At 52.5% G+C, this 21,609-nt stretch overlaps 4 protein-coding genes across 8 annotated transcripts; 1 reads left to right on the forward strand and 3 right to left on the reverse strand.

Annotated features, from left to right (window-relative positions):
• The first annotated feature begins 21 nt into the window (after positions 1 to 21).
• On the forward strand, positions 22 to 13,928 carry Ncaph2 (non-SMC condensin II complex subunit H2). 5 transcript variants are annotated; one of them, XM_029548095.1, is made up of 21 exons: positions 22 to 227; positions 2,870 to 2,971; positions 5,841 to 5,896; positions 6,011 to 6,095; positions 6,172 to 6,240; positions 6,328 to 6,407; positions 6,487 to 6,668; positions 7,041 to 7,124; positions 7,656 to 7,753; positions 11,186 to 11,257; positions 11,473 to 11,539; positions 11,673 to 11,780; positions 11,890 to 11,943; positions 12,100 to 12,170; positions 12,246 to 12,354; positions 12,465 to 12,539; positions 12,617 to 12,672; positions 12,756 to 12,857; positions 12,950 to 13,099; positions 13,165 to 13,333; positions 13,842 to 13,928. In XM_029548095.1, the coding sequence occupies exons 1-20, from the start codon at positions 120 to 122 to the stop codon at positions 13,303 to 13,305; spliced, it is 1,869 nt and encodes a 622-aa protein (XP_029403955.1). In that variant the 5' UTR covers positions 22 to 119; the 3' UTR covers positions 13,306 to 13,333; positions 13,842 to 13,928. The 5 variants fall into 5 exon arrangements, with proteins under 5 accessions (XP_029403955.1, XP_029403957.1, XP_029403956.1 ...); XM_029548097.1 differs by lacking the exon at positions 13,842 to 13,928 and having other exon boundaries at positions 22 to 210; positions 13,165 to 13,459; XM_029548096.1 differs by lacking the exon at positions 13,842 to 13,928 and having other exon boundaries at positions 23 to 227; positions 12,468 to 12,539; positions 13,165 to 13,459.
• On the reverse strand, positions 13,486 to 19,109 carry Tymp (thymidine phosphorylase). Its single transcript, XM_029548098.1, has 11 exons — positions 19,043 to 19,109; positions 18,609 to 18,789; positions 18,274 to 18,476; positions 17,397 to 17,495; positions 16,896 to 17,025; positions 16,657 to 16,775; positions 16,148 to 16,310; positions 15,840 to 16,070; positions 15,586 to 15,726; positions 15,326 to 15,505; positions 13,486 to 14,320 (listed from the first exon to the last, which is right to left on the reverse strand). The coding sequence occupies exons 2-10, from the start codon at positions 18,778 to 18,780 to the stop codon at positions 15,348 to 15,350; spliced, it is 1,416 nt and encodes a 471-aa protein (XP_029403958.1). The 5' UTR covers positions 18,781 to 18,789; positions 19,043 to 19,109; the 3' UTR covers positions 13,486 to 14,320; positions 15,326 to 15,347.
• Positions 13,492 to 15,726, reverse strand: LOC110334606 (protein SCO2 homolog, mitochondrial). Its single transcript, XM_021216360.2, has 3 exons — positions 15,586 to 15,726; positions 15,326 to 15,505; positions 13,492 to 14,320 (listed from the first exon to the last, which is right to left on the reverse strand). The coding sequence occupies exon 3, from the start codon at positions 14,305 to 14,307 to the stop codon at positions 13,537 to 13,539; it is 771 nt and encodes a 256-aa protein (XP_021072019.1). The 5' UTR covers positions 14,308 to 14,320; positions 15,326 to 15,505; positions 15,586 to 15,726; the 3' UTR covers positions 13,492 to 13,536.
• Positions 19,110 to 19,538: 429 nt separating the features above from the next.
• Odf3b (outer dense fiber of sperm tails 3B) lies at positions 19,539 to 21,198 on the reverse strand. Its single transcript, XM_021217387.1, has 6 exons — positions 21,090 to 21,198; positions 20,667 to 20,870; positions 20,356 to 20,460; positions 20,120 to 20,241; positions 19,765 to 19,905; positions 19,539 to 19,622 (listed from the first exon to the last, which is right to left on the reverse strand). The coding sequence occupies exons 1-6, from the start codon at positions 21,196 to 21,198 to the stop codon at positions 19,539 to 19,541; spliced, it is 765 nt and encodes a 254-aa protein (XP_021073046.1).
• Between the last annotated feature and the right edge of the window lie 411 nt (positions 21,199 to 21,609).

A 21,609-nucleotide genomic window follows, 5' to 3' on the forward strand; every position in this document is an offset into this window, starting at 1 on the left:
ACGTCCTAGGTGTGCGCGCAGTGCCCTGGCTACGTACTTCCGGGGCGGGAGCACCAAAATGGCGCCAGAACCAGTAGCGGGTTGAGCCATGGTGCCGGGCCTCTAGTCCCGTTCTAGACATGGAGGATGTGGAGGTGCGCTTTGCTCACCTCTTGCAGCCCATCCGGGACCTCACTAAGAACTGGGAGGTGGACGTGGCGGCACAGCTGGGCGAGTATCTGGAGGAGGTGAGGGCGGCGGGGGCATGGCATCGGCCTGGGCGCTCAGGCGGCATTGCCACCCCCCGCCTCCGGGTCTGTAGCCGTCTGGTGTTTTCATCCGCAGTCTTGTTTCTTTCCTCAACCCCCCAAATCCAGCCTGCCTCTCGAAACCTTCAGCTAGATCATCCTAGAGCTCTTCTTTTCAGGCCTCTGTCGGTTAGCGAGCTGTGAAATCGATTTGGTTGATCATCATTTTTTTTTCTCCAATAAGTACATTATTTCCGTTTTCTTTGGGATAAATACAATACATTAAGAAGTATATTTTTAGTTTTCCCCTCTGGGGGGCGGATTTAACCTGGGGCTTTGGACAAGTTTGGCAGGCACTCTATTACCGAGCTTTTTTTTTTTTTTTTTTTTTTGGGGAACCTGTTTTTCATCTTGAGCCAGGCGCCAAGGCAGGTCTTAAATCCGAAATCTTATGTCCCAGTCTCCCGGTTATTTGAGACTACCCATCGACCCTACCACACCAGGACCCTTAAAGTAATTGAGAGATCTGGTTCCTGAAGGGAAAGGGATTTTGAATCTTAGACCTCAAGCCCCGCCCACACGATCTCCCGGCTGTGCGACGCACCCACACCCCAGGCTCTTAATTTGAGCCAGTTTTGTCCAGAAGGATCCGCCCCCCTCCCCCGCCCTGTTGGTGGCCCAGCCCCTCGCTGTAATCTAGCCTATCAGCATTCCATTCCTCCGTTTTGTTTTGTTTTGTTTTTTAAAGCTCAGGCCGATTTAGTCACTGTATGCTCGGTTTCTGCGTGTTCACACTTTGGCCCAACACAATAGGATTCCACTACTGAATAGCTACAGGTCTTGTCTTGAACTGTAGTGGTCTTCGTATTTAAAAATACAAGAGACGCTCGAAGTGCCCTGTTGGGGAGATTTCTTGGTCTGACAGCTTCCTTTTTGAAACAGTGTTCTTAGGATTTCTGTTTGACTGCTTCTTTTTTTCTATCTTAAGTATTGAGCCTCTCGGGGTGGAGTCTTCTTTCCCTTAAAAATAGAAAATCGTGTGTGTGTGTGTGTGTGTGTGTGTGTGTGTGTGTGTAAATACAAGTTTTCAACTCCATTTGGTGGGATACACCCATACCACTCTTCCTTGTGAGCTGTCCCAGATCTGTTTGTTGTAGCCACTCCCTTGGCATGTGCTGGGATGTTACAGGAGCTCTTGGATGTTATTTAAAGTGGAGCTTTTGGGTTTTGGTTCAAATTCTAGTCCTCTATTTTGGTAAAGAGTTTTAATGTTAAACTAAAGGTGAAAATTAAGAGATGTGATAAGGCCTCATGCCTCACACCATGTCATGAAGACTTAGACTGAGGGACCTGATTGCATTTGAGGTAGAAGGAGTTGCCGTGTCTGGTAAGCTGAAAATTTCTATGCAGTGGGGACATGGGGCTTGCCTCAGTGGAAGGCATGAAAGTGCAGTTCACAGAGGAAGGCTGGGAGCTGGAGGAGACTGGTGAGTTGACACACCTCCCTTGGGGGATCTTACAATTTCAGGTTTTCCCTCTGAGTGGCAGAAAGCCTGTAAGGAACGTGCAGGAGAGGTTAGGCTGGGCCAGGTCAGCTGTCGTTAGAGAGGAACTTGAGGTAGTAGGGGCTGATCCAGATTGAGCTGCCAGGTGAACTAAAGGAGCTGAGATCCTTCATTTTGGGGGATATGTGTGGATGCTCGGAAGCCAGCATGGACCTGCTCATTGGACTCTTAGTTATAAAAGTCTGGTTCGTTGACTAGGACGGTTGGACATAGGGGCTTGGGCCGTAGTAAGAGTGTCTGCAAGACTTTAAGTTCAATCCCTAATACCTTTAAGAACAGTTCTGGGCTGTGTCTTTATTTATTTGTTTATTATTTGTAGATCTTATTTGTATCTGTAAATGGAACCCCAGAGCCTCAGGGAGAAAGCTGCTCTGAGGATGGGTTGGCACTTGTGGACATGTGTGCTTGGCCTCGGGGAGAAAGCTGCTCTGAGGATGGGGTGGCACTTGTGGACATGTGTGCTTGGTAGTTTGACCAGGGACAGCTAGGTGCACATGGCAGAAGGGAGAAGTGGGAAAAACCCAAACACTGGCTGAGAGCCAGGGCTGCCAGAGGCCATGGAGGTCTGTAGAGGGGAACTACTTATGGCACCACGTTCCTGAGTTTTCCAATTAAAGGATAGGGTGTACTGCATTTGTGTTTCTCATTTCCCTTCTCAGAGTAAAGGGTCTTTTTGCCATAGTTTGTCCCAGTTGGCTTTTGACCTGGGTGGGAACAGTTTGGAGTGCCGATGAGAGCTGGTATGTAGCTTTGGCCATCATGGTCAGTATCCTTTGGGGACCTCCCTACTCCAAAGCCCTTGGTCTCACAGGAGGTGGTTTCTAGAGGGTGTTTCCTCACCCAGAGGCAACTGGCAAATTCAAGAGTACACTTGGAGCTCTCTACGTTTGTGGGTGGTAGGTTGAGCTAGCCGGGAAGGAAGTGAGTTTAGGCTCCTCCCACACTGGTATCTTACTTTCTTTGAGACTAACGATGTAGCCTAGGCACACCTTGAATCCTCCCTCAGTCTCCCAACTGCTGGGATCATAGGCAGGCCCCCACGAGCCGAGCCCAGCTTACTAATGTTCTTTCTTGCAGCTGGACCAGATCTGCATTTCTTTTGATGAAGGCAAAACCACAATGAACTTCATTGAGGCAGCACTGTTGATCCAGGGCTCAGCCTGTGTCTACAGTAAGAAGGTGGGTTCCACAGACCGCTGGCATTTGTGCTTAGTGTTGAGCTCCTGGTGCCACAGCAACGTCCATTTCTCTGTGACCTGCCTATCCTTAGAGACAGGGTTTCTCTGTGTAGCCCTGGCTGTCCTGGAACTCACTCTGTAGACCAGGCTGGCCTCGAACTCATAAATTTGCCTGCCTCTGCCTCCCAATTGCTGGGATTAAAAGCGTGCGCCACCATGCCTGGCTACTGATAGCTTTTATCTTGAGACGCATCCCATGTATCCCAGGCTGATCTCAAACACTGCATATATCCAAGGAAAATGACCTCGAGTTTCTGATCCCTTTGCCTCTGCCTTCTGGAATGCTAGTGTGACAGGTGTAAACCACCATGTTCAGTCTTTGCAGTCCTGGGGGCAGGGTCAAAGCTAGGGCTTCATGCATGCTAGGTATGTGCTTCACCAGTTGAGCTATAGCCCCATCCTATTGTGTGGTTTTTGTTTTGAGGCAGGGTTTCTCTGTGTAGTCCTGGCTGTCCTGGAACTCACTCTGTAGACCAGGCTGGCCTCGAACTCAGAAATCCGCCTGCCTCTGCCTCCCGAGTGCTGGGATTAAAGGCATGCACCTCCACTGCCCAGCTGCCCTATTGGTTTTTTGAGGCAAGATTTTGTTAGCTCAGACTGGCCCTGAGCTCAGACTGGCCTTGAGCTTGTTCTGTAGCTGAGGCTTGCCTTGGACTCCTGACACTCTTACCTTTGCATCTCAAGGGTTTGCATAACAGGCGTGTTCTACAATGCCTAGGTAGACTTGAGTTTAAAATGGCATGAGCAGTAGATGGTTCCGTTGGCAGAAGTCTGCTGTGTAAGCCTGAGGACCCGAGTGTGGACCCTCAGCATCCAGATAAGGAGCCAGGCGTGATAGCATCCATCTGTAACTCTAGCACAGCAGTGCAGAGACATGTGAGACCTGAGCTCACTAGTCAGCCAGCCTAGCTGATGAGCACCCTCCTCAGGTTCAGCCAGGAAAACAAGGTGGAGCGTAGTTAAAGAGGACACCGAGGTTAGCCTGTAGCTTCCATAAACATCTGTACTATGTACATGCACATCTGCACATGTTTGCACTCATAAACACATACAACACATACTTACAAAATAGTATGGCCAAGCTAGAGGTATAGTTCAGGTGTATAGCACTTCTCTAGCATACATAAGGCCCTGATTGTCATTCTGTAACACCACAGTCAATAAGTGGCCAGGAAGAGATAGAGGGTCCGGTGTTCTGTGAGCTCTGCTGCTCCTCATGTGCATGGTTGTCAGGTAGAGAGTGGATGCTCTACCTTTTTTACCTTCCACGGGCCCCGTGCAGCTGTGCTACATCATCACTTAGAAATCTCACCCTATGTGGGACCCCTGGTTCTGTGGAGGAGACAAATAAGAAGCAAGGGAAAAGTTGGGTGGCGGTGGTACATATGTTTTATCCTAGCTCTTGGGAGGCAGAGGCAGGTGGATCTCTGTGAATTCGAGGCCAGCCTAGACTACAAAGTGAGTTTCAGGACAGCCAGGGCTACACAGAGAAACCCTCTCTCAAAAACAAAAAAAATTGAAAGGTCTGTCAGGTAGGCCCATCATGGGTTCTGTGGTGACAGGGCCATCAGAGACTCGGCACCTTCCTATGAGTGAGGTAGTGTAGCTAGGGGGAGAAGCTGCAGTGAGTGGGGTGGTGTAGCTGGGGGAGAAACTGCAGCTGGCCTATGGGCAAAATCAGTGGGCACTGTGTGTGAGGGTTCAGGCCTGCAGAGCATGTGCTGCCTGAAACAGTGGGCACCCATGGTGACATGGCCATGGCCTGTGTCAAGGAGGCCGTGTTTGGGGATGCATGGGATGTGGGACAGAGGCTGTCCAAGTCATTCTCAATGGGGCTGATTTGATTTGAGATTGTTGTTGTTGTTGTAGTATATGTGTGCTCTGTGCATGTGTATGTACATGATGTGGAATCCTGAGGTGGATATCTTGTGTCTATCTCCACTTTTATTTTTTGAGACAGGGTCTGTCATTTAACCTAAAGTTCACTGGTTCCTTTGGCTGGCTGGCCAGTGAACTTCAGAGTCCCTCCTACCTCCGTATCCCCAGACTTCTCCAAGACTGGGCTTAATAGTGTAGACTGCCATGCTTGGCTTTCTAGCATGGACTCTGAGGATCCAAACTCAGATCCCCAATTTTTGCATTTCTGGTACTGGTGTGTGTGTGTGTGTGTGTGTGTGTGTGTGTGTGTTCACATGAGTGCAGGTACTCTCAGAAGCCTGAGGCATCTTTATTCCCCCGGAACTGGGGTAGTGGTGGTTATGAGTAGCTGGTGTGGGTGCTGGGAACCAAACTCAGGTTCTCTGAAAGAACAACACTTTACCTGCTGAGACATTTCTCCAGCCCCAGAGAGTTATTTTTATGTTTGTATTTCAATGTTTTTGTTTGTTTATGCGTTGCTTTGTTTTAGGACAGTGGCTTGGCATGTAGCCTGGGCTGGCCATGAATCTAGGATTCTCTTGCCTCTGTCTTTGAGTGCTGGAGTGGCTTGTCAAGGTTTTGTTGTTGTTGACTTTAGTTTTGTTTTTGTTTTTTCTTTTTTGAGACATTTCCTACTCTAATCCAGAGCTTACTGTATGGCATCAAACTCAAAATTCTGTTTCAGCCTCGCCTGTGCTGAAGTTACAGGCACGTGCCACCACTCTGGGGAGGGAGAGTTACTTAACAGTCGGAAAACTGGCTTGGCTTGGATGGAGATTTGGAGGTGACAGCCAGATTTAGTGTGTGCCTGTGTGTAATAAGAAAGCTCCCCTGCCCTGGGGTGTTCCCGTAGCCCTCCTCGCACACCCTTACTGCCTGCCTCTGGTTGCCAGGTGGAGTACCTCTACTCGCTCGTCTACCAGGCTCTCGACTTTATTTCTGGCAAGAGGTGAGTATTAGAAGTGAGCCAGAAGGAAGAGGCGTCTCGTCTCAGCTGGGCCCTGCCTGCAGCGTGGGTTCTCCTGAAGCCTCAGGATGCTCTTGGTTTGTTTTTCTCTCTCAGGCGAGCCAAGCAGCTCTCCTTAGTTCAGGAAGATGGGAGCAACAAGCCTGTCAACTCAGGGACTCCCGGGGAAACAGAGAATGAGGTTAGTTGGGGCATGTGAACTCTGCCCTGGGTGCTTGCCTGGCCGTGCTCTCATGAGTACTTGTTGTCTCCTGCAGTTCCTGTCACTGGACGACTTCCCCGACTCCCGGGCTAATGTGGATCTGAAAAATGACCAGGCATCCAGTGTGAGTGTCCTGGCATTTGTCCGGTGGGGAGAGCAATCTTAGTGCTGTTCTGTGTAGAATTCAGAGCTCTCCCCTCCCTACCCACAGGAGCTGCTTATCATACCCCTACTGCCCATGGCCCTGGTGGCCCCTGATGAAGTGGAAAAGAACAGCAGCCCCTTGTATAGGTACAACACTGAGCTAGCTTGCAGGGGAGGGAACGGGAGGACACCTGCCTGGGTAAGTAAGTCTGCTTTTCCAACACAGTTGTCAGGGTGACGTCTTGGCCAGCCGGAAGGATTTCAGGATGAACACGTGTACTCCTAACCTCAGAGGCTGCTTTATGTTAGATCCAGTGGGAATGTGTCCTGTGGAGCCTGTGGTGCCCGTGGAGCCCGTGGAAGCCCTGGAACCCGTGGAGCCATACCCCATGTCGAGGAGCCAGAAAGGTAAGGGTTTGGATGTGGGAGCTTAGTGGGAAGGAAGTACTGTCAGCCTCTCATTTGGGAGACGGCTATTAGGAGCCTTATGCCTGCCATCTCTAGTCTTAGAAGCTGTCTCATGCCACATTCCTTTTTCACGTTGAATAGGTTGGCCAGAGCGTCTCTCCCTCGTCTTTCTCTGTACCTTGATTGTCAGCCAGCAAGTCACAAGGTCATAGCTCAGCTCAATATTGGGATCTGGTACCTGGTGTCCTCCTTAGTCCCAAGTTAGGGCCTGCTGGAGACTGTTTTTGGCTGACAATCTAGAGAGGCTCCTTGGGTACCAGTGGAGCCCTTGTAGGGACCGAGCTGACTCTGTCTAATGCCTGTCACTCACAGATCCTGAGGACGCTGAGGAGCAGCCCATGGAAGTGTCTAGGAATGGGAGTCCTGTTCCTGTACTTGGCATCTCCCAAGAGCCAGGTGAGAAGAGAGCACCAGGGAGATGGAGCTGGGTGGACTCTGACCCTGCATGCTCTTCGTTTCCCTAGCCTGTCTGTTTCCTGGTCATTGGCTTTCGGGGAACAGGCCTAATGGTAGCAGATACTGTCTGCTGGGGCTCAATCTTCAGTGAGATTTGCCTTCTTGGGTCTTTTCTGGGTAAACGGCAGGAAGTCATATCTGGGCTGGAGCTATTGCTCAGTTGGAGCACTTGCATGACCATAAACAAAGCCAGGGTTCAGTTACCAGCATAAATGAGTGAGTAAATAAGCAAATACACAAATAATTGCCAAGCAGTAAGGTAAACCAACCAAAGCATGCCAGTATGAGGAAGAGAGCATAAAGCTCAGTTCAGTTTTCCAAATGCTACAGTGTAACAGGGAGGGGAGAGAATGGCCTGTCCAGCTCCTCTGAGTTGGCCAGGAGCCTCCTACATGGGAGCTCCATGGAGCCTGGCCTCCAGCCTCTTTTGGGCTAACTGGTTTCTTGGTTCTTGCACAAACATTTTTCTAGATGGCCCAGCGCTCAGCGGTGGAGAGGAGGATGCAGAAGATGGAGCAGAGCTCCCAGAGGTTGCTCTAGAGCCTGCAGAGCCCAGGACTTCACAGCAGGTGGGGCACGGATGAGGCTGCAGAGCCCAGGCTGTCAACAGAGCAAGCCCTGCCCTGTCCTGGGCAGAGTAATATACACCGGGCAGCAGTGCGGTGCCCTTGGCTCCTGTCTGCCCCCTTGGTGTTGTCCAGCACTCTGATTTTGTGTATCCTCTCAGAGGAGGTGCCCGCCCAGAAGCCTGGCCATCCTCCTCACAGATGGTTTAATGGTAGCTCCCATATCCCTTCTCTCTGTAAGCGGAACGACAGTTGCATTCAAGGTTCTGATTCTGGTTACCTGCCATGTCAGCTGGACCCCAAGTGCCACTACTGTCAGGCTGGCAGCAGAAAATGGGTCTGGAGGATTTTGTCTCTGGTACAACCCATCCAGAGATAATTAGGAAGTCTTTATTGAGCACAAACAACAAAAACAAACAAAATCTGTGAGGAGAGGCTGTAGTTGAGGGGTGGAATTCTTGACTAACCCATGGAAGCCCTGCTTTGAATTCCCAGATCTGTAATATGAATATATTAAAAACTAGTGTGCGGGCTGGAGAGATGACTCAGTGGTTAAGAGCACTGACTGCTCTTCTGAAGGTCCTGAGTTCAAATCCCAGCAACCACATGGTGGCTCACAACCACCCATAATGAGATCATGACACACTTCTGGAGTGTCTGAAGACAGCTACAGTGTACTTACATATAATAAATAAATCTTTAAAAAAAAAAACAAAAAACCTAGCGTGCTGTAGGGGTGACTCAGCAGTTAAGAGTGTTACTGTTTCTGCAGGAGATCAAGTACCGTTCCCAGCATCCACATCAGAGCTGGTAACATCAGTCACTCGAGCTCCAATGGGTATTTAGTACTGCCTTCACGGGCCGTGCAGTCATGGACATTGACTGCCTCTCTCCACACCCCTCCCCATCCCCAAGCCAGGCAGGGTCACTAATGGTTACAATCTAATGCTTACAATGTGATCCTTCTGCCTCAGCTTCCCAAGTGTTGGGACAGGTATGAGCCACCATGCCAGGCTATCATGGTTTTTCCTTGTTTGTATTTATGGTGCTGGGTATTGTACATATTGGGTGAGCATCCTCCTATGGAGTTGCATCCCCAGCAATACTGTGATTTTAAAGGAAAAGTTTTCCTGACGAGTAGTTCTCCTTAAGATTCTGTTGATGTGCATATGTCTATGTGTGAATAAACATACATGCATGCATGCATTCATATCTGTTGGATCCCTTAGAACAGGAACATATCCCACCATGGGACTCAACAGAGCCTCTAAATCCTTGTACACATTTTGGGGCCACTGTTGAATCGATCTTTTTTAAAACTTCCCTGTGAACATAGTTCTGTGTGGCCTAGGGTTCAAACACAGCTGCTTTTAGTCCCAGTCCCTTAGTAGGTCTTACCCTTCTACTATCTTCCATTCCCAGACATTTATGTGGCTCTCAGACGTGGGTAACCAAGTTCTTAATGGTGATTTACTCCATGTCTCGGGTTATGCAGCCTTTAACTGAAGGAGGGATGGAATGGGTAGTTAAATTGCTCATTTTCTGCCTCCATGGCAGTCAGACCATCCCCATGGCCCACAGCCTCACAGATGGACTCTTTAAAAACAACAACAAAAAAGATTTATTTATTATATGTAAGTACACCGTAGTTGTCTTCAGGCATAGCAGAAGAAAGCATTTGATCCTATTACAGATGGTTGTGAGCCACCATGTGGTTGCTGGGATTTGAACTTGGGACCTTCAGAAGAACAGTCAGTGCTCTTAACTGCTGAGCTATCTCTCCAGCCCCTGTGATAGATTCCTTGATTGCTTCTTTAAGCGACTTCCCCACTTGTTTGAGTGCTGGTGACCATAGTGTCTTGTACTAGGCCATTGTTGATTCTATCTCAGGCTAGATGACAGATTCTCTCTCTATTACTAAGGTCAGGTCCGAGCAAGGGGTCTCTTACCTTCTGTCATGTTCTTTTCCTCACTCCTATCCCATGGGTTCCAGGTTCTTAGTTCTCAGTGAGGGCTTCGTACATGAATCTGATTCGTATGTATTTTCCTTCAGCCTCCAGGCTCTTGCAATGGCAAGTCAGTGCGTCTGTCGGTCTTCTCGCTTATCTAACCTGCTTGCCAGATCAGAGGCACTGCTGCCGCTTCTCCTTACACAAACAAGTTCTTGCTTGGCTGCCTTCTCAGCCTCGGGTGTGTTTCTTACCTCACACAGCAGTGACCAGGCAGGCAACCTCCTCTGCTGCTGCTTGCCATTAATCTTACTTGGGTACGCTGTCGAGACTGCAGAATTTTCTCAGACCTTTTTAGCTATTTTCAGGACCTTCATATTCATGTGATGGACTCTGCTCATCAAGCAGGCCTCTCTCCCGTGCCGTACATGAAGGGTGTCGACTTGACAGACCCTTCACTGGTAATCTAAATTCTAATGAGTCAGCCCAAGATGCCGTCTCACCACCCACAGCAAGCGCCATGCAGTTGCTGCCATGGCAAGAAGACACTGTTACAGCACATGGGAAGGGACAGTTGTATTGGAATTTTCCCTCAGATGCACCACTCTTGGGCTTAGTTACAGGATTCGCTGCCCTGTCTGTCCAGGACCACGTACTTCTCTCCATTTCATCCTTTGTTCTGCCATGTCCCCGTTCAGGCGTCTCTTAGGTGGTGTGACATTCTTTCTGTGGAGATATGAACAGTCTACTCATCCTGTCTAGGGAACTAAAAGCTAGGAGCCTAGAGCCACTGAACAGCCTGTAGGACACCCAACAGGTTGGAGAGTGTCCTTTTCTGTGGTCTCAGCCTCTTCCAGAAAGCGTAGCTTGTCTCTGCTTCTAAACCTTCTAAGTGGTTGGGCTGTTGGAGAACCTTCTCTCAGCAGTCTTTACTGTTCATATCCTCTTGGGGAGGTAGCGGTCTAGTGAATCTGATCAGTTTTAGAAACTTCCTGGAGCTTCCTTGCACAATGAAGTATTTCACCTCCCCTTAGAACAGCAATTCTCAACCTGTGGGTTACAACCCCTTTAGGTATATCAGGTATTTACAATTCATAATGGCAATGAAAATAATGTTATGGTTAGGAGCTACCACACCATGATAACTGTATTAAAGACTGCCGCATTAGGGAGGTTGAGAGCCACTGCCTTAGAGTAATCTTGTTTCATTTCCCCCTTTACATGCTGTGTCTTAGCTTGACTCTAGGAGGGGCTAAGTAGCTCAAGTGAGCATCCCCAGAGGGTGACTGAGTTCCAGGGGTGGAGCTCAGGCCCCAGACCTGCGGGGCAACCCCCACCCCAAGGTTTTACTTCTTAGTCTTCGAGTTAGGCCCTGAGAGGGCCCTTGAACCAGGTATTTGATGTGAGCCTAAGCAGAACTTCTGGGATCTTGAGAGCCTGGGTGGACCAGGGTTGAAGGGAAAACTTGAGGGTTTGTTTCTTGCAGAGCGCCATATTGCCAAGGAGATACATGCTGCGGGAACGACAGGGGGCTCCGGAGCCTGCCTCCCGGCTGCAGGTGAGGGATGCTAGGGCCCTAGGCCCTGCCAGTGAGAGGATGTTCAAGGGCATCACCTGCCCTCTCTTTGCCCTGTTAGCCTTTAGACCCTTGACACGTCTTCCAAAAACTGAAGTCCTCCCTGTGTCGCTCTGGACTGTCACCACTTGTGTCAGCTCTGGTAGGGAGGCCTAATGCTTTCCCCTTCTCAGCTTCTGCTTGTGTTTTCTGCTCAGGAGACCCCAGACCCCTGGCAGAGCCTGGACCCTTTTGACTCCTTGGAATCTAAGGTCTTCCAGAAAGGTAAATAGGATTGGTGGCACCTTGCTCATGTTGCCTTGCCTGGGGCTCCTGAGGTAATGAGGTAATGGACTGGAGGTGGGTTCTGTATCCCTTTCCCTTGGCTACTCTTGAGGCAGTTCCTCTTTGCCTCCAGGGAAACCCTATTCTGTGCCACCCGGTGTGGAGGAGGCTCCAGGACAGAAGCGCAAGAGGAAGGGTGCCACCAAGTTGCAGGACTTCCACAAGTGGTACCTGGATGCCTGTGAGTGAGTGTGTGGGCTAAGGTGACACACCCATTTTCCTGGGTGTTGTGAGCAGACCCATCTGGAACACAGGTTTTGGCCTGGCACTTGCTAACTGCTTTCTCCCAGATGCTGAACACCCTGACAGCAGGAGGGCTCGGCGGAAGGGCCCAACCTTTGCAGGTGAGGCTAGGCTCCTGTGCACCTGCTCAGAGAACAGCCTTTCTCTCCTTCCCCAGCTCCACCCCATCCTCCCTACCAGGGTCTCTGGTAGTTCTGTGTGGACTAGTGTGAGCTTGGGCCGGATGGGGAATGCCCTTATAAGGTCTTTGTCTGCAGACATGGAAGTCCTGTACTGGAAACACGTAAAAGAACAGCTCGAGACCCTTCAGAGATTGCGGAGACGTAAGGCAAGTACCCACAGTACCGAGGTCTGAAACCCCACAGGTCTGATGCATAAAATATACATACGAGTTTCCTTACAGATGTTCTCTGGACAGATAAATGAGAGATGGCTACCTAGGGCCAAGCAGGATCTGTGGCCTACAGAGGAGGGTCGCTTGGAAGAGACTCTCGAAGACCTAGGGGTAGCAGGTGGGTACCTTTAGATGGGGTGTGCGTGTTGTATGGTCAGGGTCGTGTTAGGACTCGCAGCGCTTACTGCTGGCTGAGTAGCAGCCTTGGTCACTTCTCCCATGTCTCAGCAGATGACTTCCTAGAGCCTGAGGAGTACGTGGAGGAGCCTGCGGGGGTGATGCCCGAGGAAGCTGCTGACCTCGGTAGGTCTGGAAGGGGAGCGGCAGGAGGGGAGAATGTAGCCCCAGAGCTCTAGCAGCTCATGGTTGGGCCTTTCTAGATGCAGAGGCCATGCCAGAGTCCCTGAGATACGAGGAGCTGGTCCGAAGAAATGTGGTAGGCCTGGGTCACCAAGGTGGGAGCAGTGGGGACATCCTGGGCCCATATGTGCAAGAGAGAACCCACTGGTCCTTCTGTAGGAACTCTTCATTGCCACCTCCCAGAAGTTTATCCAGGAGACAGAGCTGAGCCAACGCATCAGGGACTGGGAAGATACCATCCAACCCCTGCTCCAGGAGCAGGTGAGCCTCCTCCTTGAGCCTCCTCCCACCAGCCTGGGGTTTGTCCAGACCTGTCTCTCCACTTGAAGCTAACATGTCTTTTCCCTATGCAGGAGCAACATGTGCCCTTTGATATCCATACCTATGGGGACCAGTTGGTTTCACGGTTCCCCCAGCTCAATGAATGGTGTCCCTTTTCAGAACTTGTAGCAGGGCAACCTGCTTTTGAGGTGTGCCGCTCCATGCTGGCCTCCTTGCAACTGGTAAGTGGCCTGGGACACAAGGGATGGGGCAGCGCCTGGACTCGGCTGACGCCTCGTTTCCACAGGCTAATGACTACACAGTGGAGGTTACTCAGCAGCCAGGACTGGAGGCAGCTGTGGACACAATGTCTCTGAGACTGCTCACACACCAGCGAGCCCACACCCGCTTCCAGACCTATGCTGCACCATCCATGGCCCAGCCTTGAGTGGACAGTACCGAGGCAGGGGTGGAAGGTAGTATATACCTGGAGGTCTTTGCCCCTAATGTGCTATGGGGCCATTCACTCAGTGTTGCCGCCTGGCTGGCCTAGCCTAATAAAAAGTGTTGCTACCCCACCTGTTCACCCGACAACCTGTTTAAATGAGCTGCTGGTACAGAGCACACCCACAGATTAAGTACATCCATTTAATGACAGGACCTAGGCAGTAGGTATAGTTCAGGGCAGGACGCTGTGGAAGGCAGCTATGTGCCGGCGTACACTCTCTACGATCTGCTCTGCTGACCTGCTGCGGCCATAGTAATCGGTGAAAAGACCATCTGGGTTGAGCAGATAGATGGCAATGGAGTGGTCCACAATATAGTCCTGGTCCTCATCCTTAGGCCCAGCGCTGTAGTATACACGGTAGTTGCGACTAGCTTGGGCCACCTGCTCTGTAGAACCAGTCAGACCTAGCAATCTTGGGTGGAATTCTTGCACATAGCGGGCCATGGCTGCCATGTCATCTCGTTCTGGGTCCACAGTGATGAAGACAGGCTGCACCAGGGGCAGGTCAGGCTCCGCCTCTAGCTTCCGAACTACTTGCACCAACTTTTCCAGCTCATCGGGACAAATATCAGGGCAGTGAGTAAAACCAAAGTACATCAGCACCCACTGGCCTCGGAAGTCGGCTTTGCATCGAAGCTGACCTTTGTGGTCCAACAGGCTGAAGTCGCCCTGGCCCACAGCAGCCTGGCGCAGGGCCTCTGTGCGCTGCTGTTGGCGCCACTGTTCCTTCTCAGCCCTTGCAGCCAGCCAGGCCCAGCCTAGCCCAGCCCCAAACAGGGCCGTGATCAGTAATCTAGTTCTTAGCCCAGGGCCTTGGCGCTGGCCCTGCCCTGACCAATGCCGGGAATTTCTGTGCAGAGTTTCACCTCCTGAGACCCTGAGAAGGGGTTTGAACTGAGAGAGCTTGGGCCAAGCTTTGGGCCCTAGAGCCAGTAGCATCATGGACCTGAAGCTCCTGGAAAAGAGCAGAGGTGGCAAAAGTCAGAAAAGAATGGACAGGGTGCCTAGGCATCCACTGCTGGACAAGCATCTGCCCCACACTCAAGCAGGTTATCGAGCTGACTGCACTGGCTCCTCCCAACTTCTCTGCCGTAACCAGGGCGTCTCAGCCTCAAGATCCCAACCTCTGCAGAACCCACACAGCAACTGCCAAGCCTCCCTGTGGATTCTTGGAAGCACCGATAATATGCTTTGCCTGGGCACTAGAAGGCACATGTCTATTTACAATAAATTGTTCTTTAAAGGGAGGATGTTGATACTCTGGCTGACCACCTTTAAGAGGTAATCCTTTCTAGCTTCAGGGTAGTCTGGGGTTCAGCAGAAAACAAAGTGCCTCCAGAGCTGGGAGTAGTAGCGCACGCCTTTAATCCCAGCACTGGGGAGGCAGAGGCAGGCAGATTTCTGAGTTCGAGGCCAGCCTGGTCTACAAAGTGAGTTCCAGGACAGCCAATGCTACACAGAGAAACCCTGTCTGGGGGGGGGGGGGAATTAAAAGCCCAGTGTGCTTTGAACTGCCTGACCTTCACCTTGCTGAGCAGACTCCACTGCACTTACCTGGATGTCGGACCCTGCCCCTCTGCGGTCCCTCAGCCCTGCCTTCTCCCTTCATCCTTTTCTGGCAGTGGCTCCCCTCACACCCACGAGAAGGTTGTTACAACTAGCATTTAGAGCCACTGGCATCCAGCGGGCTCCCCCAGTATGTTGCCCCCGTGTGGCTACAACCTGGATCTCTTATGAGATAGAGGACACGTCCTGGGCACCATCAGCCCTGAGCTGGGACCACTCTGAGAAGATGGGACTGGCAAATATTCACAAATATTCACTTTCTGGGCCTCAGAAGCTAGCTCATGTGATGAGCTAGATGAAGCAGTAGCAGCGAGTATGAGGTCACATGTTAACAGCGTCCTCACCCAGTCCCACCCCTTGGGGAGGGGAGGACTTGCCCAACTGCCGAACTCACCTGGCTGAGGTGGGTTAGAGACTTAGGGCTGTGCGGTGGTCGGTGGGAGGACAAGCTCAGCGAAGGGTGAAGGGACCTTGAAGGGTGCTCGATCTGACAGCACGAGCGCCCCCTGGAGAGTGCGGCGCTGCTGGCTGCTGAGCGCGGGGCTGTCCAGGTGCACGCGGAGCCAGGGTGTCCCTGCGCAAGCGACAGAAGCGGTTACCTAGGTCACAGCGGGCGACCGGAAGGGTTGTTAATGGGTTCCAGACAGAGCTTACCTCGGGACAACCATTGGCCCACGTCGACCAGTAGCTCGGCACCCACTCCCGGTCTGATCGGCTGCCCCGCTCGGCTGCGCCCGGCTCCGAGCTCGTGCAGCACACGGGCCAGCGACAGCGCTCGGACGCACTCCACAATGCCTAAGGGAGAGAGGGTGGACACTGAGGACCTACGGGAGGACGCACGTGCCAGGACCAGGAAAGACAGGGAGAGGAAGTGGGTGGGACCTAGTGCCGGGGATATCCGGTCTCACCGTCTGCGGGTGCGAGCAGCTCCTCTTGCTCTCGGGCGTGAGGCAGCAGCTGCCGGCGTTGCGCGGGGCTCCCGGAGCACAATGCTTTAGCTAGGCCGGGGTCCACGCCCTGCGCCGAAAGCATCAACTGGAAGCGGCGCCGCGCAGAGCCATCATCCAACGCCGCGGCCACACGGGCGGCGCCTTGGTCTTGTGTTTCCGCCTGTCCGCTAAGCCAAAGAATGGCGCCTCCTGCTGGCGGGCGGGATGGAGCTCAGAAGCTGCAGGGATTGGCTGCAGACTGGCGGTCTTAACTCCAGCCCTCTCACCTAGCCTAATGACCAGGTCCCGCAGATCCGGCGGCCCCGCACCATCCAGGCAAAGCAACGCTTCTTCCACTTCCAGGGTATGGCCCACGCTGCGGCCCAGAGGGTTATCCATGGCGGTCAGGGCTGCGGCGACCTTCAGCCCCAGGCTCACTCCCACTCTAACCTGGGGAGGCATTATTCAGTATCCAGCCGGCATTATCATATCCCATCCCTGCTGTCCCTAGGTTAGAGTGTCAGTAAAGGCTTAGGTTAGAGATCAGAAACCAACACTGCCAGGCCTCAGAGGGGATGGGGGTGTTCTGGTCGGTCTCCCTAAGTGGCGGGACTCTGTGGACGATTTCCCCAGGTCCGCGGTCAAGACAGCTTTGATTGGATAGGATAGGAGAGCTGGAAAGAGGAATTGCCCTTTGGTTCTACCAGGACTGTTGAGTGGGCAGAGGCATGTATAGGACGGAATGTGAGGTTTATGTCCCTTCATAGAAAGGACATTGTGGCCTAGCACGGCTCACCAACATCTTTGCCAGTTCTCGGGCCTTCTCCTGGTCTGGGAAGACTGCAGCTCCCCCAAACTTAACATCTACCACCAGGGCGGACAGTCCCTCCACGGCCTTCTTACTGAGGATTGAAGCTGCGGAGAACAGAAACATCATCCCAGGGTATACTTGGGCACAGGAAGAGTTGCCTCTCTGAGCAAAGCTGCAGTGCCTAGCAGACTGTATGTCAGTCTGGGTACCCCATTTCAGGTCACCTGTAATGAGTGGGACACTGTCCACAGTGGCTGTCACATCTCGTGCAGCATACAGGATCCCATCAGCAGGAACCAGCTTTGCACTCTGGCCGACAATGCAGCAGCCGACTTCCTCAAGGATGTGCAGCATCTGCTCAGACACCTTCATTGACTGCTAGGGAAGGACCCGCCCACTGGCCCTGACCACTGACCCAGCAGACGTTCAAAACCTGGCCAGCAAGAGTCAGTATGATTCTGATGGCTAACCTGCCAAGGATCCTGATTAGTTGTGACACATTAATGTGTCGCAGCTAATCAGTGACTTCTACCTGTTCCCAAGTAACAATCCCGATCAAAGTTCTCTCGATGATTCCAGGCCTATCTACAACCAATGACCTTTTGAATAGTCAATCTTATCTCATTAGTGACCCAGATTAAATAACCCGTCCTTTGATCATCCTGTGATTTGAGCCAGTGACTCCCTCAACCCAGATCATTGATCAATTAGCGGCCCACCCGTACCTGCTCTGGACTCAGGGTGACACTGAACCCAGGAATCGATTCCAGCTTATCCAGTGTGCCCCCTGTGTGTCCCAAACTGCGGCCGCTGATCATTGGCACCTGGTAGAGAGGGATGCTGACTGCCCCGAGCAGGCCCTTAACCTAATTCACCTCTCCTCTAGTAAGAACAGATGAAATTACTTTTTTTTTTTTTTTGCCAGCCTGGTCTATGGAGTGAGTTCCAGGACAGCCAGGGCTACACAGAGAAACCCTGTCTCAAAAAAAAAAAAAAAAAAAAAAAAAGCAGTTATAATATTTTAGAGTCTTTTAAACAGTTAATGAGGGTGTCCAATTGGTGGAAAGGAAAATAAACTNGATGCTGACTGCCCCGAGCAGGCCCTTAACCTAATTCACCTCTCCTCTAGTAAGAACAGATGAAATTACTTTTTTTTTTTTTTTGCCAGCCTGGTGAGGATCCTCAGCAGTAGGGCCAGACTGGATCCAGAGAGAAGCATAAAAAAAAAAACAAAAAAAAAAAAAAAAAAAAAAAAGCAGTTATAATATTTTAGAGTCTTTTAAACAGTTAATGAGGGTGTCCAATTGGTGGAAAGGAAAATAAACTACTTGGTGGGAGCAGTTTGTCAGTAGGCCAGGAGCTGGCACACACTCATCTGGGACCCAAGTCTGAGGGACGAGGAAGGCCCTGCTCTTTCTTCGTGGGGCCTGCTAGCTCTTAGAGGGCCCTCTTGGATACAGAGGCAGCTCTATTCCACGGTGGAACTTGTGTATCGAGCGATAGGACGGCCCTGGGTTTTGTCTTTGAGAGCTTTGAGCCAGGCTGGAGGGCTGGAGGTGCCTGTGAACAGGTCAGAGGTCTGTAGAGGACGTGGTCACTAACCTTACAGCCGCATGCAGCCAGGGCAGGTGCCAGAACCAGGCTAACCTTGTCACCCACACCTCCTGTGGAGTGTTTGTCCACAAGCTGCTGGTGCCAAGCCTTGGGCCACTCCAGTTGCTGCCCAGACTCTGCGAGGGCCCGAGTCAGCACAGATGTCTCTTCTAGGTTCATGCCCTGCAGCCGAATGGCCATTAGCATGGCCCCTAAGTATGGATACAATGAGCGAGCTGTTCACACAACCTGAGTTTTCTGGGTGGTGGGGTACTGTGGATCCTTGAGGTGCGTATGGGGCAGTTAGGAGGGGTGTCGGGGTCTAGTTAGGGCTTCCCACACACCAATTTGTGTGTCCTGTGCTCTTCCATCCATCACGGCGTGCACGAAGTTTCTGATATCTGCTTCGCTCAGATGCCCTCCATCGCGCTTCAGACGGATCAGCTCAGGCAGCTGCCTGGGCTCCCCACTCCCTCCCCCTGAGGCCAAGGGAGGTGGTGTCCCTGGAGCTGCCATTGCTCCAGTCTGTAAGGGATATTGAGACATCGCTGGAACTCCCCACCCCCCAGCCCATCCAGGTCTCTGAATCCATGGTCACTTGTCCGAACCTTGCTCTTACAGGGTCTCTGGCCCCCACCAGTCTCATGTTTTTTTCAATATCCAGCACTATGCCATTCCCAACCCGATCTGGCTTCCATTTCTCGACCTCACAAATCACTCCCCCACCCCGCAATCCCCCCACCCACATCTAGTACCTATTTAGTTCAGGGGCCTTTACCAGTTTTCTGGATCTGGCTCGGTTCCGGCCTGTTATCCCTCAGCCCTGCGTGGACTTAGGTACAGAGGAAACAGTTCACTGTTCAGGACTACCGTTAGGGATAGTGGGAAAATAGGGCTGTCCCAGTAGGCGGCACTTGTCAAGGTAAGGCCAATCACCACTTAAGCTGTTCTCTACCTGCTATCTGGTTAATTGGCCTTGCCAGAACCTTTAAGGGTCGGGTTACAGCTCTCCAGACCGGAGTTTGCTCTGCGCAGTTCCCTGGGGTCTTGGTATCTATGGGTCCCGGGCACTGCTTGTCCTGTCCGACTATCTCTAGGTTCAGATACCGCTGAGAACAGACTATCGATGCTCTGCTCGAACTCACCTCGTCCTCTCCTCCCCCACCCCTCCTTGCCCGATTCGGGGAGAGAGAGAGAGAGACACACACACAGCACTGACTTAGAAAGCTTTAAGTAAACAACCGAGGGCCTGTGCGCGCGCGTGCTTGCTGGCGTCAGTCGTCCACGTCGTACCGTATCATAGGGGCCAGGTAGTCTGAGTGTTTGATCCCGAAGCTCCAGCCACGAGGCTTCTGGTGCTGCGGGTCCGGGAGACGAGGCTGACCTTACTGAGCCAGCTGTTCGGCTTCATACAGGGATGCTATTTCCCCGGGGACTTTGACCCATGCCTTAGACCTCAGACCCTCATCCCCTGCCCCTTGACCCTCGACTCCAGACCACCTTGTCCACGCTGTAGGATGCAGGTCCTGGCTTCTTGGTGTTCTCTCGGGGTGGCAGAGTTCGCCCCAGCATCGTGAACTGCGGGGCTCGAGTCTTGTAGATCATAGGATTCACAACGTGGTAGGCACAAGGGCCTGGGGTCTAAGGATGACAGGATGGGTGCTGGGTCCAGCCTCCGTTCCTTGTGATCAACTTTTTTTTTCTCAAGCTAAAATCTCACTATGTATCCCAGGCCGGCTTTGAACTCACAATCCTGCCTGAGTGGTGAGGTGCCTGGAGTTGTGCACCACCCCCAACTTCACTGACTCTCTTGATTACTAGGGACTGCACATGCAGCGGGCAGACCCTTCCCCACCTTGCTGAGGTCCTCGAAGCAGCTGCCCACAGGGCTGCGGCTGTAGATGGAGTACGTTGGGGCTGAGACTTTGCTTATAACTCGTGAGCCCAAGAGCGAAGGCACGGTGTAGGACCCAGGGCCTAAGGAGGAGCCAGCAAGAGGGTGCGTTGGTCCAATCTCCTTGCCTTTACGGCAGACTGTGGGTCGGGGTATGGGAAGGTCCCTAGTGCTGGATCCAGCCCTTCAGGTCTCACCTGGGGTTTCTTGCTTTGAGAGGATGCCCCAGTTTCGGGGAGCGATGGTATGCCGAGGAGCGCTGGGGTAGGTCACATTTCCCGCGCGTTCTGGGAAGTACCTGCCTATGGGATGGACCAAGAGTGTGGGCCAGAACTGGGGTGGGGTGAGGTACGGGAAGCCTAGTCTGGGGTCTTGGCACTAGGAAGAAATGGGAGCCACAGTGAGGTTCGGGTTTCTGGGTATGGGTAGGAGATTCCCGGGGAATTTCCTAGTGGGCGTTCTTGGAGGCAGTTTCACGTTGGGGAGACCCGGGCCCCAGGGTGCTGACCCGGTCCCGGAGTGAGGACAGGCGCCGTGTGGCTTAGGCGACCGTAGATGGAGAAGGCCGGGGAGCCAACAGTGCCGCGCACAGTCATGCGAGCAGGCACCAGGTAACTCGGCCCCGGTCCGCAGGTTGCATGCCGCAAGGGTGGACGCGAGCCGAAGGAGAAGGCGGGGGCTCGAGGCCGAGACGGGTCGTGCAGTTTGTAACCTGGGGGAGCATTCCCGCGTCACCCCCCGCAGGACCCAGAAGCTGACAGCTCCGTTCCCTCTCCCGTTTCACCAAGGCAGCTCCCGCACAGAACCTCTCATCTTTTGCCCTCCCCTTTTGCTTCGGGCACAGTTCTCCAGTTCTTGGCTTCCAAGCACCAGTGTAGACCGCCCACAGTCCCACCTTCCCAGTTTCCACCCCTGCATCCGCCCTTGCTACCGGTGTTCGTTGGCAGCTTGTATTTTGGCCCCGGGCCTCTGGAGAGCGCCGCGATGGGGCCGCGGGGCCTATGTGGCCGCCAAGTGCCGACCCAGACTTCTGAGCCCATAGCGCTGGTGGGGGCGCTTATGGCTTGCAGCACCTGTAGACGGGATTCCTAGGAGGCACACTTCCCCAGCTCCACTGAGGACCAGCACGACCAGGGACAAAACTAACGCGTATCCCAGGGCACCGGAAAACAAACAATAGTTTCCCTGGATGGGAGGCGGGTGCACTAGGGCAGGAGCGAGCTTCAAAGCCATCCATGGCCGCCTATCCCAGGTGCTTCGGTACCAGTATTTAAATACAGGCCAAGTTTGAATCCGGACCGTGGAAAAAGAACGTGGAATGGGAGTTTTGGGGTGGAAGAGGAGTTTTAGAGGTGTTGGGAAAAGAGGCTCTGGGGAGGGCCCTTTTAGGGGCACAGGGTGCTCTGAGGTAAGGCCCGAAGACGTACTGACCTGCTGTGGTGGTCACCTTC

The sequence above is a fragment of the Mus pahari genome, chromosome 17 (genome assembly GCF_900095145.1).
Source record: "Mus pahari chromosome 17, PAHARI_EIJ_v1.1, whole genome shotgun sequence".
NCBI lineage: Eukaryota > Metazoa > Chordata > Mammalia > Rodentia > Muridae > Mus > Mus pahari.

Excerpts from the sequence above, each read along its gene's own strand:
- Ncaph2 (XM_029548095.1), top strand. The coding sequence starts at position 120 with ATGGAGGATGTGGAGGTGCGCTTTGCTCACCTCTTGCAGCCCATCCGG. Across the intron at positions 6,096-6,171 it reads CCGGGGAAACAGAGAATGAG|TTCCTGTCACTGGACGACTT; the intron begins GTTAGTTGGGGC and ends TGTCTCCTGCAG. Across the intron at positions 11,540-11,672 it reads ATCTAAGGTCTTCCAGAAAG|GGAAACCCTATTCTGTGCCA; the intron begins GTAAATAGGATT and ends CTTTGCCTCCAG.
- LOC110334606 (XM_021216360.2), bottom strand. The coding sequence starts at position 14,307 with ATGATGCTACTGGCTCTAGGGCCCAAAGCTTGGCCCAAGCTCTCTCAG.
- Tymp (XM_029548098.1), bottom strand. The coding sequence starts at position 18,780 with ATGGCAGCTCCAGGGACACCACCTCCCTTGGCCTCAGGGGGAGGGAGT. Across the intron at positions 18,477-18,608 it reads AGCACAGGACACACAAATTG|GGGCCATGCTAATGGCCATT; the intron begins GTGTGTGGGAAG and ends ATCCATACTTAG. Across the intron at positions 16,311-16,656 it reads GAGAACTGGCAAAGATGTTG|GTTAGAGTGGGAGTGAGCCT; the intron begins GTGAGCCGTGCT and ends ATGCCTCCCCAG.
- Odf3b (XM_021217387.1), bottom strand. The coding sequence starts at position 21,198 with ATGGGCTCAGAAGTCTGGGTCGGCACTTGGCGGCCACATAGGCCCCGC. Across the intron at positions 20,461-20,666 it reads TGTCCTCACTCCGGGACCGG|GCAGGTACTTCCCAGAACGC; the intron begins GTCAGCACCCTG and ends TCCATCCCATAG. Across the intron at positions 20,242-20,355 it reads CTCAAAGCAAGAAACCCCAG|GCCCTGGGTCCTACACCGTG; the intron begins GTGAGACCTGAA and ends GCTCCTCCTTAG.